The sequence below is a fragment of the Pristiophorus japonicus genome, chromosome 6 (genome assembly GCF_044704955.1).
Source record: "Pristiophorus japonicus isolate sPriJap1 chromosome 6, sPriJap1.hap1, whole genome shotgun sequence".
Classification (NCBI taxonomy): Eukaryota; Metazoa; Chordata; class Chondrichthyes; family Pristiophoridae; genus Pristiophorus; species Pristiophorus japonicus.
This window is the reverse complement of record NC_091982.1, coordinates 232,970,047-232,985,572: the sequence shown is the minus strand read 5'-3', so window position 1 is coordinate 232,985,572 and position 15,526 is coordinate 232,970,047. Positions and strand designations below refer to the sequence as shown.

Here is a 15,526-nt window from a genome sequence, read left to right as displayed (position 1 = left end):
GTGCGATCCTGAGGGGCAAGGTGAGACAGTATAAACGGCACCCATGTTGCTGGAATAGATGGCTGTTGAAGTACAGATAGAAGCGTTCTGTCAATGGTGAGAAAGGTTCTTCCAATGAGGTGAGACTAGGTGGAGACTATGCTGGAAACACTTGCAGCCTGCAGTATTTGTGATGGAAATGGATTGAGCAACAGCTTCTGCGTGAGGAAAGTGATCATCTGTCAGGTGGGGGGTTTTACTGTACTTTTGATGCTGTCAAGTAATCAGTTGGAGCAATGGCCACTGAACTCCCAGCTCAGGTCGACAGCCGTGGTTCCTGAGCAGTGTGGTTCCGGTGGGCAGCCAGTTAAATTTAACAAGTAAGATAAAGAAGCCTGTTTTGGGTCTGACAACTAGCTGTGAATCATCTCAATTGGGTCGCCCGCCGCTGCCAGTTGGGTGGGCTCCACGATGACAGACACACCTGGGGGAAGGCGTGTGGATAGCGGGCTCCTGACCTGCTCTCAAAAATACCAACTGTCTCACCTGACTCGCCACCGATCTCGCCCGTTACCACCTCAGGCGGGTGTCAGCCCAAAATTGTTCCAATGAGGCTCTGCCTTTAAGATCGGCAGGATCTTCATCGTTCTATCCATGGCCCCAAGTTTCCACATGATTTGCTCCTGATTTTTGGGAGCAACTGGTGTAGAACGGAGTATCTTAGAAATCGGAATTCTCCACATTTAGTTTTCTGCAGTTCTAGTCAGGTAGAACAGTTTCACTTTGGAACTGAATTTTCTTTTCAAAAGGGGGCGTGTCCGGTCACTGACGCCTGATTTCAAAGTTTCCACAGTGAAAACGTACTCCAAACTAACTTAGAATGGAGTAAGTGAAGAATTTTGTACGCTTGAAAAAACCTTGTCTAGACATTAAAAAATCAAGCGCAGGTTACAAATTAGGCGTCGGGAACGAGGTGGGGAGGGGGGGTAAGGGAAGTCATTAAATTCTACAATAAATCCTTAGTTATACTTATACAAATATTATACAAATAAATCCAACCTGAATAAAAATTTATAAGCAAAGAAAAGATTAAATAAACCATGTTCCTACCTGTGTGAAAGTGCTTCAGGCAGGCCTTTCAGACAGCGGTTTGCCGTCGGGACCGAAGGCTGAACGGGCCGGACCCGAGACTTCGGGCAGGGCCCGTCCCCAGCACCAGATTTACAGGTAGGTGACGTTGGGTCGGGTCGGGGAGGGAGGTTCGGTTCGGGTTGTGGGGAAGTGGGAGCGGGAGTCGGGTCGGGTCGGGTCCAGTCGGGGGGGAGCGGGAGCGGGAGTCGGGTCGGGTCGGGTCCAGTCGGGGGGGAGCGGGAGCGGGAGCGGGAGCGGGAGTCGGTTCGGGTCGGGTCCAATCGGGGGGGAGCGGGAGCGGGAGCGGGAGCGGGAGCGGGAGTCGGGTCGGGTCGGGTCCAGTCGGGGGGGGGGAGCGGGAGCGGGAGCGGGAGCGGGAGTTGGGTCGGGTCGGGTCCAGTCGGGGGGAGCGGGAGCGGGATTCGGGTCGGGTCGGGTCCAGTTGGGGGGGAGCGGGAGCGGGAGTCGGGTCGGGTCGGGTCCAGTCGGGGGGGAGCGGGAGCGGGAGCGGGAGTCGGTTCGGGTCGGGTCCAGTCGGGGGGGAGCGGGAGCGGGAGCGGGAGCGGGAGCGGGAGTCGGGTCGGGTCGGGTCCAGTCGGGGGGGGAGCGGGAGCGGGAGCGGGAGCGGGAGTTGGGTCGGGTCGGGTCCAGTCGGGGGGAGCGGGAGCGGGAGTCGGGTCGGGTCGGGTCCAGTTGGGGGGGAGCGGGAGCGGGAGCGGGAGTCGGTTCGGGTCGGGTCCAGTCGGGGGGGAGTGGGAGCGGGAGCGGGAGCGGGAGTCGGGTCAGGTCCAGTCGCGGGGGGGTCGGGGGAGCAGGAGTCGGGTCCAGTCCGGTCCGGGGGTGGGGGGGGGAGCGGGAGCGGGAGCATGAGTCGGGTCCGGTCCGGTCCAGGGGGGGGGGGGGGCGGCGGGGAGCGGGTGTCGGGTCCGGCGGGAAGCAGGAGTCGAGTCGGGTCGGGAGGAAGCAGGAGCTGGCCGTGGGAGGAGCCTTATTCATGCAGCCCCAGTGAGGCCATTTGGCCAGGGCTAGGGGCTGCGTGCTTCGGTCCCCTCCCACACAGTTTCGGGCGCCTGGAGCTACTGCACTTGCGTGCCCACTGTAGCGCGCATGTGCAGAGGTCCCGGCACTGTTTTCAGTGCAGGGACCTGGCTCTGCCCCCCCACAGCTCGTGCTGCGCTGCGCCGAGGGCCAGAGGACCTGCAGGGAGGTGGAGAATACGGAGGTTTTTTTTAGGCGCACTTTGTGGTGCGAAAAACGGGCGTCCAGGTCGGGACTCCGCCGTTCTAGGCGCGGCTCGAAACTTGGGCCCCATGTCTCTGGTCTTGCCAGACTCCCCTGCACCCTCCCTGACTCCCCCATTGATTTCAGGGCCTCAGGGCCACTCCGACCCCACCACCACGATTTTCTGCCATTTACTCTTAATGAGTGGGAAATCACTGGGGAGGGAGCACGTGCTGGAATTCCTGATATGCGTCCCAAGTGAAAAACTAATAAAACCAAAAAGAAATTCATTCTAGTTTGAAAATAGTTAAATAGATTTATGTTTCATCCCATAACAAGCCTTGCTTGTCTTGATCTAATGCTTTGCCGCAGGAAATGGTTGTAGCAGAGACGATTGCACCATTGAAGGCAAAGTGGATATCAGCACTTGCACTTGGAGCAGAGCAGGACACTGGTCCACTAGCAGAGAGGGAGCAGGGAAGTGGGGTTAGTTTTAGGTTTCTCTAACAAAGGACGTGCACAGATGCATTAGGCCGAATGGCTTCCTTCTGTGCTGCAGATATCTATGATTCTAAATACAAGAAAGTTTAACTGTTCTTTTCTTGGGTAAGACAGCTGATCATTGAGTACAGAAGATTAAGAGGTGATCTAATTGAGGTGGTTAAGATGATTAAAGGAGTTGAATGGGTAGATCGAGACTATTTCCTATGGTGTGAGGGAGTCGAGAACAAAGGGGCATAACCTTTACATTAAAACTCGGCAGTTCGGGGTGATGTCAGGAAGCACTTCTTCAAACGGTAGTGGAAATTTGGAACCCCCCACCCCAAAATGCTGCTCAGGTTGGGGGTCAATTGAAAATTTCAAAACTGAGATTGCTAGGTTTTAGGTAGGCAAGGGTATTTAGGGTTATGGAACCAAGGCGGGTCGATGGAGTTCAGATACAGGTCAGCCTTGATCTAATTCAAGGTTCGAGGAGCTGAATGGCCTACTCCTGTTCCTATGATCAGGGTAAGGGTTAACTGCAAGGAGCAAACAGAATTTACAAAACAATTTGGGCTATACATAAGCACAGGGAGGTTGAATAGTCCTTGCCATGGAATGTCCTGAGATTAACATTGATGAAGAAGTGGATGAACTTATAAATGTTGCTAGAATGATTTCCGAAGGTGGGAGGTGTAGTGACGAAATCAAAAGAAGGGTTGTTCAGGCAACTGTTGTACATTAAAGGTAATGTGGAAATCAAGGAGTGACCCCTTCCAAACCAAATGTAGATTATATGGGTAGATGTTCTGTTGTGTCTCTCCTTGGTGCTGTTTTCGGTGCATTAAAGTTAATGGGTTGATATTTCAGGGCCGGGAGTGCGCAATGCAGTGGCACGAGCTCCTGGCGTGCAGCAAGGAGAGGCGTAGTGGAATTTTACCTGGAGGAAATTTTGGTGCTGCCTACAGTGGGTCATGAACGAAGACTGTAGGTGGCTGAAATGGCTTACCTGAGCTACGCACTAGATAATTCGAGCACCAGCTCAGGAACAACACAATACTGAGGAAATTTGGATTGAGCAATCTGGTCGTGGACAGAATTATTGATAGATGACTCGGGCAGTTCGGACATATGAACAAGAGTCAGCGATGATAGACTGATGAAGATGGTTCTGTATTCTTACAGAGAAAGATAAGGACCAAAGGTAAGACCACGGGTTTCAATGGTCCTGAAGGTGCTTGCCGTTTGAGCACATGAATCTAGGCTGACACTCCAGTGCAGTGCTGAGGGGGTGCTGCACTGTCGAAGGTGTCGTCTTTTGGACGAGATGTTAAACCGAGGCCCCATCTGCTCTCTCAGATGGATGTAAAAGATCTCACTGCACTATTTCGAAGAAGAGCAGGGAGTTATCCCCGTGTCCTGGCCAATATTTATCTCTCAATCAACATAATAAAAACAGATTATCCAGTCATTATCATATTGCTGTTTGTGGGACTATGCTGTGTGCAAATTGGCTGCCGCGTTTCCCACATTACAACAGTGACTACACTTCAAAAGTACTTCATTGGCTGTAAAGCGCTTTGAGACGTCTGGTGGTCGTGAAAGGCGCTATATAAATGCAAGTCTTTCTGAGCGATTTAGAGCAAAATGTGCATCTTTAATGATCCTGGCACACGCCTTCGGCACTGCGAGATCACACTGGGAACTTGAGCGTGGTTTAACACCCAATAAAATTGTTAACAGAAAATTGTGGGGGATGCATTTATGATATATGCATCTGCTCCGCCAAGCTTGGCATAAAGAACACTAAAACTGATGTCACGAATCATTGATTTTAAATGGAAATGAAGTTCGTGCAGTTTCCATAAAGAGCGGCTGATCTGCAACGTCAGTTTTACACACAGGCGGCATGTTGAAAATCTACCCCAATAATTCTCACTGGAAAAGAGGGGTGGGTTGGACCAGAATGGTGCACATCTCCCATGTTTCACCATTTAAAGCAAATACATTCTCCGTAGAATCATAGAATCTTGTAGCACAGAAGGAAGTTGTTTGGCCCAGCGTGCATGTGCCAGCTCTTTGAAAGAGTTGTCCAATTTACACCCCAACTTTTCCCCCATAACCCCATGAGTTAGTCCTCTTCAAGTACATGTTCAATTTTATTTTGGATGTTCCCATGGAAACTGATTCCATCACCCTACCAGGTGGTGCGTTCCGGATCTTAACATTCCTCTAGATGTAGTTCTCTACAATCAATTCTGGTATAATTTTGATAGTTTCACATTGAGAGCATTTGTAATAACTACATCTTTAGCTCAGGGAACTCATTGTAATTTTTTTTTGCAAATAGTGAGGACTGCAGTGCTCTGACTTTAGAAACGATCTAAAGCTCCAATGATGGCTAATTGGGTAAATGCATCTCGTGGTGTAATACGTGTAACCCAGAAGGACTGGGATTTGATTCCTGGCCGGTGCTGCACTCACTGACCTCAGCTAGGTCGCCAGTTGGGGTACAAGAATTTAGCTCAGTGTCCCCGAGCTGGGAAGGGAAAAATCTGCCTGGAACAATGATGGTCTCCACGGTCAAATTCCCTGACACCGCTCGCTATCCAGACTCATACCTGGAAGGCCACTTGGATGAGGCACTGGCGGATGCCTGGCGCTTGCGAAAATGTACCCCAGACCCAGTGAGAGTCACTAAAATCAGGGGAGGATAGGGGAAAAAGCTGGAGGGATTTTACCTTGTCCAGAACAGTAGAACAAGAGGACATAGCCCTATGCATGAGGGCGGGGGGCGGGGCAGGGGAGGAGGAATTAAAACTAGTTCTGCAGAAACAATATTTTGTTAAGCGAATGGTCAATCTATGGAAAAGGTTCCCTGGGAAACAGTGGAAACAGTTAGTATTGATTACAACAACAACTTGTATTTATATAGCACCTTTAACATAGCTTGGTCACAGAGGTATGTTTTAAGGAGCGTCTTGAAGAACAAAAGAGAGGTAGAGAGGTGGAGAGGTTTAGGCAGGGAGTTCCAGAGCTTGGGGTCTAGGCCACAGGCCACCAAGGGTTGAGCGATTATAATCAGGGATGCTCAGACATCTCGGGGGCTTGTGGAACTGGAGGAAGTTACAGAGATAGGGAGGGACGAGGGCCATGGAGGAATTTGAAAATAAGGATGAGAAATTTGAAATCGAGGCGTTGCTTAACTGGAAACCCATGTAGGTCAGTGTGCACAGGGGGTGATGGGTGAATGGGACTTGGTGCAAGTTAGGACATGGGCAGCCAAGTTTTGGATCACCTCTAGTTTACATAGGGTAGAATGTGGGAGGCCAGCCAGGAGTGCGTTGGAATGGCCAAGTCTAGAGGTAACAAAGGCATGGATGAGGGTTTCAGCAGCGGATGAGCTGAGTCAAAGCGGAGACGGACGATGTTACGGAGGTGGAAATAGACGGTCTTAGTTATACTGCGGGCATGTAGCCGAAAGCTCATTTCAGATTTAAATATGACACCGAGGTTGCGAACAGTCTGGTTCAGCCTCAGACAGAAGTTGGTGGAGTCAGTGGCTAGGGAACAGAGTTTGTGGCGGGGACTGAAAATAATGGCTTCAGTCTTCTCAATATTCAATTGGAGAACATTTCTGCTCATCTAGAAATTAGATAGATTTCTATCAGAAAATAACATTTCGGGATACATGATATGCTTTGGAGGAAGAAGTGACTTAAGGACCTATGTTTCCCAAAGGTGTCCAATCACTGCGTGTGCGTGTGTGTGGGGGGGTCCTCATGTCACTTCTGGGTCCCCTGTAGACTAATTGATAGCTATTATCATTGTTTTTGTGCAACTACCAGGATGGCAGAAGGCGAATTATGTGGGTGTATTTTCTCTAGAAATTCCTCTGTTCGCAACAAATGGAGAAACAAGAGGAAATCTTTCCCTAGTATCACAGGATTAAGCTTCAGTGTTTCGACCCTCATTATAGATCTGCCTGTGATGGTGGTGGGGAAATCCAGCATGTTGTCACTGCTTTTTAGCCCTGCAGTTTCTCCATAAGGACAAGTTCCTGACCGGCCCTGAGCGTGCATCAGCAGCGACTCCTGTGCAGGGTTCAGGCGCAGCAGAAATCAGGCAGAGGGGAAAGAAGACTTTGGGGAAAAAGTCCAGGAGATTGTCGCAATCCTTACCGCAAATCGTTTACCGCAGCTCTCGTTTCCACAACACCCGCAGCAATCGTTATTTTCCATCCCCAGAAACACCAGGACCGGGAATATCATCTGCCGTTCAGTTTGAAAAGACAAATATTAGATCGGCCGAATAAATATATGAGCAATTCAACTATTTGATCAGAGGGAATAAAAGCTAGGGATTTCATCCCAAATTTAAAATTGTACTGGTGCAATCAGGAAGGTTTTGCAACCCCATACATTGTAGTAATGCCCTTGTCCGTTACTTTAATTGAGTTTGGTGTTAATCCACGTTAAAACTCCCCTTAAAACAGCAGACGGGAGAAGGTTTGAAATGACAGCCAAAGTTCAAAGGCTTCATCTGAAATTTCTGTGTCTACATTTCAGGGGAGAGACGCCTCTGTTAATGCTGAATCTCAGACAAACCCCCCATTAAGTGTTTAAACTCTTTAACATCGCACCGAGTAATTTCAAAGCGCGTGTTTTTAACTTTCCTATCATTTATTTGTTCCTTTTAAGAGGAAGTTTTATTTGAGCAATGAGGAATTGCTACCGCCCGTACCCCTCACTCTCCCCCACCACCCCTCACTGCAAACACAGACAAGTTTCCCAAAGTGTAACTCACCAGCACTCCAGAGCCTAGAATCCCACTGAAACACCACACACTTTCTGCCAGCCGCTCGGGGGTATTGAAGCCCGTTTGCCCATTGGGGAAAAAGAGCAGCGTGTTGGCAATGATGCAGAGCAGCGCCAGAGGAACCAGCGTGATGCCAAGGCACCGAGCACATTTTCCGTAGCACATGGCGGTAGCAGGGGCTCAGTTTCTGAATCTTGCTCCGGCGGTGGGAGAATAATTCCAAAGGCCGTTACTCCCCGCTCGGTGATGGCAGTGACACGGTCACTGACTCTTGGCCCACTTTATACAGCAGTAGGCAGCCCCAGATAAGATATTGATGGCATCATGTTTGGTCAGACATTGCCCTGGTTACGTGGCGAGAGGAGAGGGGGGGAAACCTATAAAGTCCTAATTTACCATGACAACTATCTTGTTTCTGTTAATAATTCACCAATGTCCTCTGCTACACTCTGGTTGAAGTCTCTTTTAAACCTGCAATGCAGAATTAGTGCCAGTTCAATGTGTGTCACTTCCACACCCAGATCTTTTATAGGTGTGAATCAGTAACCAGTGGGGTGCCGCAGGGATCGGTGCTGGGACCCCAACTATTTACAATCGATATTAACGACTTGGAAAAAGGGACTGAGTGTAACGTAGCCAAGTTTGCTGACAATCCAAAGGTGGGAGGAAAAGCAATGTGTGAGGAGGACACAAAAAATCTGCAAAAGGACAAGCTAAGTGAGTGGGCAAAAATTTGGCAGATGGAATATAATGTTGGAAAGTGTGAGGTCATGCACTTTGATAGAAAAAAAAATCAAAGAGCAAGTTATTATTTAAATGGAGAAAGATTGCAAAGTGCCGCAATACAGCGGGACCTGGAACACAAAAGGATAGTTTGCAGGTACAGCAAGTGATCAGGAAGACCAATGGTATCTTGGCCTTTATTGCAAAGGGAATGGAGTATAAAAGCAGGGAAATCTGGCTACAGCTATGTAAGGTATTGATGAGGACACACCTGGAATACTGCGTGCAGTTTTGGTTTCCATATTTACAAAAGGATATACTTGCTTTGGAGGCAGTTCAGAGAAGGTTCACTCGGTTGATTCTGGGAATGGGGGGGTTGACTCATGAGGAAAGGTTGAGTAGGTTGGGCCGCTACTCATTGAAATCCAGAAGAATGAACATAACATAAGAATTAAGAACAGGAGTAGGCCATCTAGCCCCTCGAGCCTGCTCCGCCATTTAACAAGATCACGGCTGATCTGGCCGTGGACTCAGTTCCACTTACCCGCCCGCTCCCCATAACCCTTAATTCCCCTTATTGGTTAAAAATCTATCTATCTGTGATTTGAATACATTCAATGAGCTAGCCTCAACTGCTTCCTTGGGCAGAGAATTCCACAGATTCACAACCCTCTGGGAGAAGAAATTCCTTCTCAACTCAGTTTTAAATTGGCTCCCCCGTATTTTAAGGCTGTGCCCCCTAGTTCTAGTCTCCTTGACCAGTGGAAACAACCTCTCCGCCTCTATCTTGTCTATCCCTTTCATTATTTTAAATGTTTCTATAAGATCACCCCTCATCCTTCTGAACTCCAACGAGTAAAGACCCAGTCTACTCAATCTATCATCATAAGGTAACCCCCTCATCTCCGGAATCAGCCTCGTGAATCGTCTCTGTACCCACTCCAAAGCTAGTATATCCTTCCTTAAGTAAGGTGACCAAAACTGCACGCAGTACTCCAGGTGCGGCCTCACCAATACCCTATACAGTTGCAGAAGGACCTCCCTGCTTTTGTACTCCATTCCTCTCGCAATGAAGGCCAACATTCCATTCAACTTCCTGATTACCTGCTGCACCTGTAAACTAACTTTTTGGGATTCATGCACAAGGGCCCCCAGGTCCCTCTGCACCGCAGCATATTGTAATTTCTCCCCATTCAAATAATATTCCCTTTTACTGTTTTTTTCCCCAAGGTGGATGATCTCACACTTTCCAACATTGTATTCCATCTGCCAAACCTTAGCCCATTCGCTTAACCTATCCAAATCTCTTTGCAGCCTTTCTGTGTCCTCTGCACAACCCGCTTTCCCAGAGAGGAGTGATCTTATTGAAATGTAAAAGATTATGAGGGGGCTTGACATGGTGGATGATGCAGAGAGGATGTTTCCACTGATAGGGGAGACTAGAACTAGAGGGCATAATCTTAGAATAAGGGGCCGCCCATTTAAAACAGAGATGAGGAGAAATTTCTTCTCTCAGAGGGTTGTAAATCTGTGGAATTTGCTGCCTCAGAGAGCTGTGGAAGCCGGGACATTGAATAAATTTAAGACAGAAATAGACAGTTTCTTAAACGATAACGGGATAAAGGGTTATGGGGAGCAGGCGGGGAAGTGGAGCTGAGTCCATGATCGTAACAGTCATGATTGTATTAAATGGCGGAGCAGGCTCGAGGGGCCGTATGGCCTACTCCTGTTCCTATTTCTTATGTTCTTATGTAATGCCTGAAAAAAAATCCTTGCTCAAAATCTCAGTGCCATCTCACTCCTTTCCCCACTCCACTTCTTAAGTTTGAAGGGTGTTTTACAAGATTATTCTGGCATTTAAAGGGGGAAATCCAATGAGTTCAAAATTATATTTTTAATTTCCAATTCTCTATACAGCGGGGAAATGAATCACTATTTGTTATTAGTCTAACACTTCAGGTAACAGACAGAATAAGAGAGTGTTGCAGAGTCGGTGGCAGCAGGCATTCTCAACCTTTGACTTTGCCACGTTTTGGGGAGGGACCAGGTCCTTTGAGCCAGATGTTAATGGAGGAAATATTGTGCAGCCCACGACTCGGACACACTGACCTCCTCCCAAATTCCTGACACCCTGTATGCATTCCTGTTGCAAGAAGCTCTGTGCTGGCAGGGCTAATGTGGGAAATTCTGGTCACACCCGTCAGAGTGGATTGGGACAGATTGATTGTTTCAGTGAATATATTGACCAGAGGAAGTCTGCTTCTGCCTGGAATTGTTAGTTACAGTTTATAAGTGATTAATTAAAACTCCATGGGCTAGACTTTCCATAAGTTTTGCATCGCTACCGCCCACTTAAGTCCATCTTACCGCTGAGATGAGGTATAACACCCAGATATTGCCCATTTAGCAACAAAATGGAAGCTTCTGCCCATGTATCGCTCACTTATCACCCAGCATTACTTTCGGCATTTACTTAATGCTGAGAATTAATAATAACGCCCGCCTTTTTTTTTTGCCGTAAAGGTCAGAATAAACGAAACTAACGCCCACAATATCGTCGAGTGTTACTTTTGGCATCTTGCCCACATATTGCCAAAAGTATCGCCCGTCGAAAAAAAACGCTGAAAAAAGCAGTACTCACCTGACCTTAATCTAGCGGTATGGACACCATTTTGTAAATCGGAGGACTTTTCATATAAAAGGCTGCTTCAACTTCTGGGGTGTTTTGATGTAATGTGGAGTTATTTTAAGGTGATTTGATAATCTGAACAAATATTTTATCATACTGTGGACGAATTGAACTTATTTTATTTGTTTAGTAAATTTACTAAAATTAGGTAAATTTATTGTTTGTGAACAATAGTTATAATACTGACTGTTGTTGTAATGGGGCCTGTAATTTCTCAGCCTGTTTTGATGACTACGCACATGCTGCAGACTAGAGATGGCAGAAGGTATATTGAAGAGCATTATGTGCCCAATCAAAGAGGTGGCAGACTGAGGAGGATGAGGACAAGAACTTACACCTGATGCATTTACAGGGAAAAATGGACTTACCTGAAATTGTCCGATAACATGTGCCTTAGGAGACTGCGCTTCTGGAAAGAGGTTATCAGTGAGATATGCCAGCTCATTAGGGGAGATCTGCAGCCTGCCAGCATCATCAGGACCGCACTGTCCGTTGAGGTCAAGGTCACTGCGGCACTTTCCTTCTATGCATCGGGTTCCTTTCAGGCCTCAGCAGGCGACATTTGCACTATATCTCAGCATGCCACACATTGCAGCATTCGACAGGTGACTGAAGCCCTTTACGCACGTAGGATGGACTTTATCAGCTTCCCTATGACCAGGGAGGCACAGACTGAGAGGGCTCTAGGATTCTCCAGAATTGCTAACTTCCCCAAGATGCAGGGAGCAATAGACTGTACGCACATCGGCATGCGGGCACCTTTTCAGGATGCAGAGGTTTTTCGGAACCGAAAGGGATTCCACTCCCTGAATGTGCAACTCGTTGTCGACCACAAGCAAATTATAATGGCAGTAAATGCCAAAATTCCGGGCAGCATCCATGATGCTCACACCCTGTGTGAGAACGCTATTTACCAGTCAGCCACAAGGTCAATGCTGGATGCTTGGTGACAAAGGGTATAGCCTCGCCACCTGGCTGATGACCCCCCCTGCATAAGACCCAGACAGAAGCCGAGAAGCGATACAATGAAAGCCACTTAGCCACAAGTAATATCGTCGAAAAAACAATTTGAGTGCTTAAGCACTGCTTTAGATGCCTGGACCACTCACGAGGCGAGTTACAATACCACCCTGAGCAGGTAGCTCAATTCGTGGTGGTTTGCTGCATGCTGCACAACTTGGCTATCAGGAGGGGACAAGAATTGGCAGAAGGGTCTGACGGTCCATCTCAGGAGAGAGAGGAAGAGGAGGACAAGGAGGTGGACGCTGACCTCAGGCCAGACAATCAGGCTGATGATGAAACCATGCCCTCGCCCCCCTGTAGACTGCAGGAAAGGGCCCGTGGTGGCTACATAGCTGCAAGACTCTTATGTCAGCAGCTCATAAATGAGCACTTTGCTTGAAATAACGTTGGTGGTATTTACAAAGCTGCAAGACTGCTGTGTCTGCAGCTCATACATGGATGGTGTGCATTACCTTGGTGACAGTTAAAGTTAAAGTTGATTCAAGTTAAGTTTAATTATCCCCTTTCATATTAAGAAATCACCAGTGTTTAATGTTACAGCTATCTGAGAAAATGCGCAACAGTGTTATGTTAAATAAAACATTTTTAATGATACCATTTATAATTATTCATTATTATTACTCAAAAAAACACCACACCCCACAACAAATTTATAACATTTATAATATTTTTAACATTTCCAATAACACTAATAACACAAATGCAAATACAACAAGGTACTCCCCTTCCCCTCTCCCCTTCCCCCAAACCTCCCAACATTCATTAACTAGCAACAACAACAATACTGTAAAAACTCCAACTCCTGTGGCCATGCACCTCATTTTCCTTTCCCCCACCGAATCTTCTCCCCACCTCTACCCCTTCCCCTTCCCCTCCCAACTCCAAGCCGCCTTGCCGCAGTGCTCCTCAGGCACTGCTTCATTGGGGGGATGACAACAGATCCGCTGGATGCTGGAGAGGATGTTCCCGAGGAGGAAACGTCTTCCGAGCCAGAAGCAAGAGCTTCCTCCTGGCTCTCATGTGTCATTGACAATGGGGGTGCAGCACCTTGGGGTTCAGTGCCGCATTCCAGGAACATTGATAGCCCTCTGGCACTAGTCTTCCTGGTATGTTCTCTGTCATGGTTGCGAATATTGTGGCCATCTGTTGGGATATGACGCCCATTGTCTGGAAGATCTGCTGACCTATGTCAATATTCCTCCTGAACAAATGTACCATGTCCCCGCTGAGATCTGCCGATCGTGAAGCAATCCTGCTACGTCGAATCATCCACTGTGGGGTCGGCGTCGGCATGGAGACACTTGGGGTGCCCTGCAGCAAAATGCTTGGGCCCGCTACCTCAACGGTGGGGGAGGACTTGGCCGCAGGAGCACTAAATGTAATAGGTGTGCTTGATCTTGAGGTTGTTGCTGCAGGCTCCTTCAACTCCTCACTGTCGTAAGTGGAGAGGCCAACCTGCACCTCAACGGGCGATATTCGGGGCTCCTCACCACCAGAAGCACGATCCATTACAGACGCCGCTGCCGGATCATCACCTCACCTCGGTGCTGTTGGCAGTGACTGCGCTCTTGGCCGAGCTACAAAACATAAATGAGATAATTAGAGGAGAAGGGGGTGCTAGGGTCACAGGGTGATTCAAATACTACACACAGCACATGCACGAGAACATGGATGGTGTGCATTACCTTGGTGATTACCACTTTCAAAATAATCCCAGACATCACATTTAATGAACATAACCAAGTTCTGCATTACAATGATTTTCATGAGCCCATCATTAATTACATAACACTTTCATCAATCATCTATCATATATTGTACGGATATGAGTGGGTGTGGCATCTATTGGCTTTACATCACACAATGGTGTATACTTTACTCACATAGCATAACATCTGGTTCTGCTGCTGCATGCGTGGCCTACCATTAATGCCAGTGCCCGCTCCTCAAGGTCGGTCAGCTCGCACATCACTGGTGGGCCGCCACCCGTGCACCGCTGCTCGGCCCTATTCTTCGAAAGCTTCTTCTCCAAAAGGTACCAACAGCACGATATGGCATGAGATGATTGCATGATATCATTGCTAGGTACTGTCACAGATACTGATACAACACATAACCAACAGATGTTATAATTATTATTATTATCATTATTAACCTAAAGATGTACACCGCAAACGTAGGATTTGAGTAAAACATTCTCGGTCTAACTGCAATCATCAGATCTGAATTTATTTACTCATTACACTTACATTTCCAATTATATAAATATATAAGTAAATGTAAATAAATGTGATACTTACTCTGGCGGATCCAACAAGGTCATTCCAGCGCTTGCGGCACTGGTTGCCCTCACGCACCTCATGCGTCACCGACAAGACCACCTCAGCAATTTCGGACCAAATCTTTTGATAAATCTTTGGGGTAGGCTTCCCACGCACACATCAAGTCAATTGACCCCAACGTGACTCCACTTCCAGCATTTGCCTTGTCCGAGAATCTCCTCGTTCTTTTTTTACCTCCCATCTCCACTTCCTGTCCAACCTTAGTGCCCCCACCAGCCTCCTCCACCTCCACATCATGATCTCTCGCCTCCTCCATGCCTTCCATTTTAAAATATTTTTCTGACAGATATTTCTCTGTCACAGAACTAAATAGTGATATTTGTAATGAGTATTCCTCAGAAAAATCCTTCAAAACTCCTACAATAGCCAAACAGCCACAAACACCTACACAGCAAACCCACACATGCTTTCTCTTCCTCTCTGCTCTCTCTCTCTCTCCTCTTCTGCACATGTATTGATGATCCCTGACCTCCTAAAACGCGGGAAAAGTCAATTGCTATGGCGTTGCTATGGGCGCCGACATTTTACGACAGAAGGAAAAAAAAAATGCCTTTGCCCATTTCACATCGCTCCCGCTAACGGCCATTTTATAAAGTGGAAACTAGCGGGTTTGAAAATGGGCGATAATCTCAAAACTCATAATAAACGCTAATGCTGGAAATAAGGCCCATTTTTGAGCGATCTGCACAATAATCGAAAGTCTAACTCCATGTCCTTGTCCCGCTCTGTTTCTGTGTTTCTCTCTGTGTTTCTCTCTGTCTCTAACTCTCTCTCTCTCTGTGTCTCTCTCTGCCTCTGTATCTTCTTCTTCTTAGGCGGTTCCTCGAGATGACTTGCTTCCACACCAAAAAGGGATGAATTCACAGGTGTTTCGATGAGGACCTGATATTCCAGGTCGCGAACTACATCCTGAAGGGTGGAAGATGCCTGTGCGTGGATATTTTTAACGTTCGGTGGCCGTCGCACATCCAGGCACCACACGGGCTTGACAGAGCTAGGTCTTGGTCCACTGGCAAGGATTAACAAAGACGGACTGGAGACCTGCTCTGCTGCACGGAACTAGTGCACACACATATCGCAAAGTGGGCTGGCCCGTGCTGCCTCTTCTGGGCCCAGATTT

The 15,526-nt window shown here is 47.7% G+C and overlaps 1 protein-coding gene across 1 annotated transcript in view; it reads right to left on the bottom strand.

The window, feature by feature from the left end:
* The window catches only part of LOC139265402 (transmembrane 4 L6 family member 4-like), a 29,720-nt gene extending 21,881 nt beyond the window's left edge, over nucleotides 1-7,839 (bottom strand). Inside the window, exons 1-2 of the mRNA XM_070882394.1 lie at nucleotides 7,618-7,839; nucleotides 6,993-7,082 (exon numbers count right to left, since the gene is read on the bottom strand). Coding sequence (XP_070738495.1) covers nucleotides 6,993-7,082; nucleotides 7,618-7,794 — 267 coding nt within the window. The 5' untranslated portion in view covers nucleotides 7,795-7,839. The remainder of the gene's footprint in view (nucleotides 1-6,992; nucleotides 7,083-7,617) is intronic.
* Nucleotides 7,840-15,526: the final 7,687 nt, after the last annotated feature.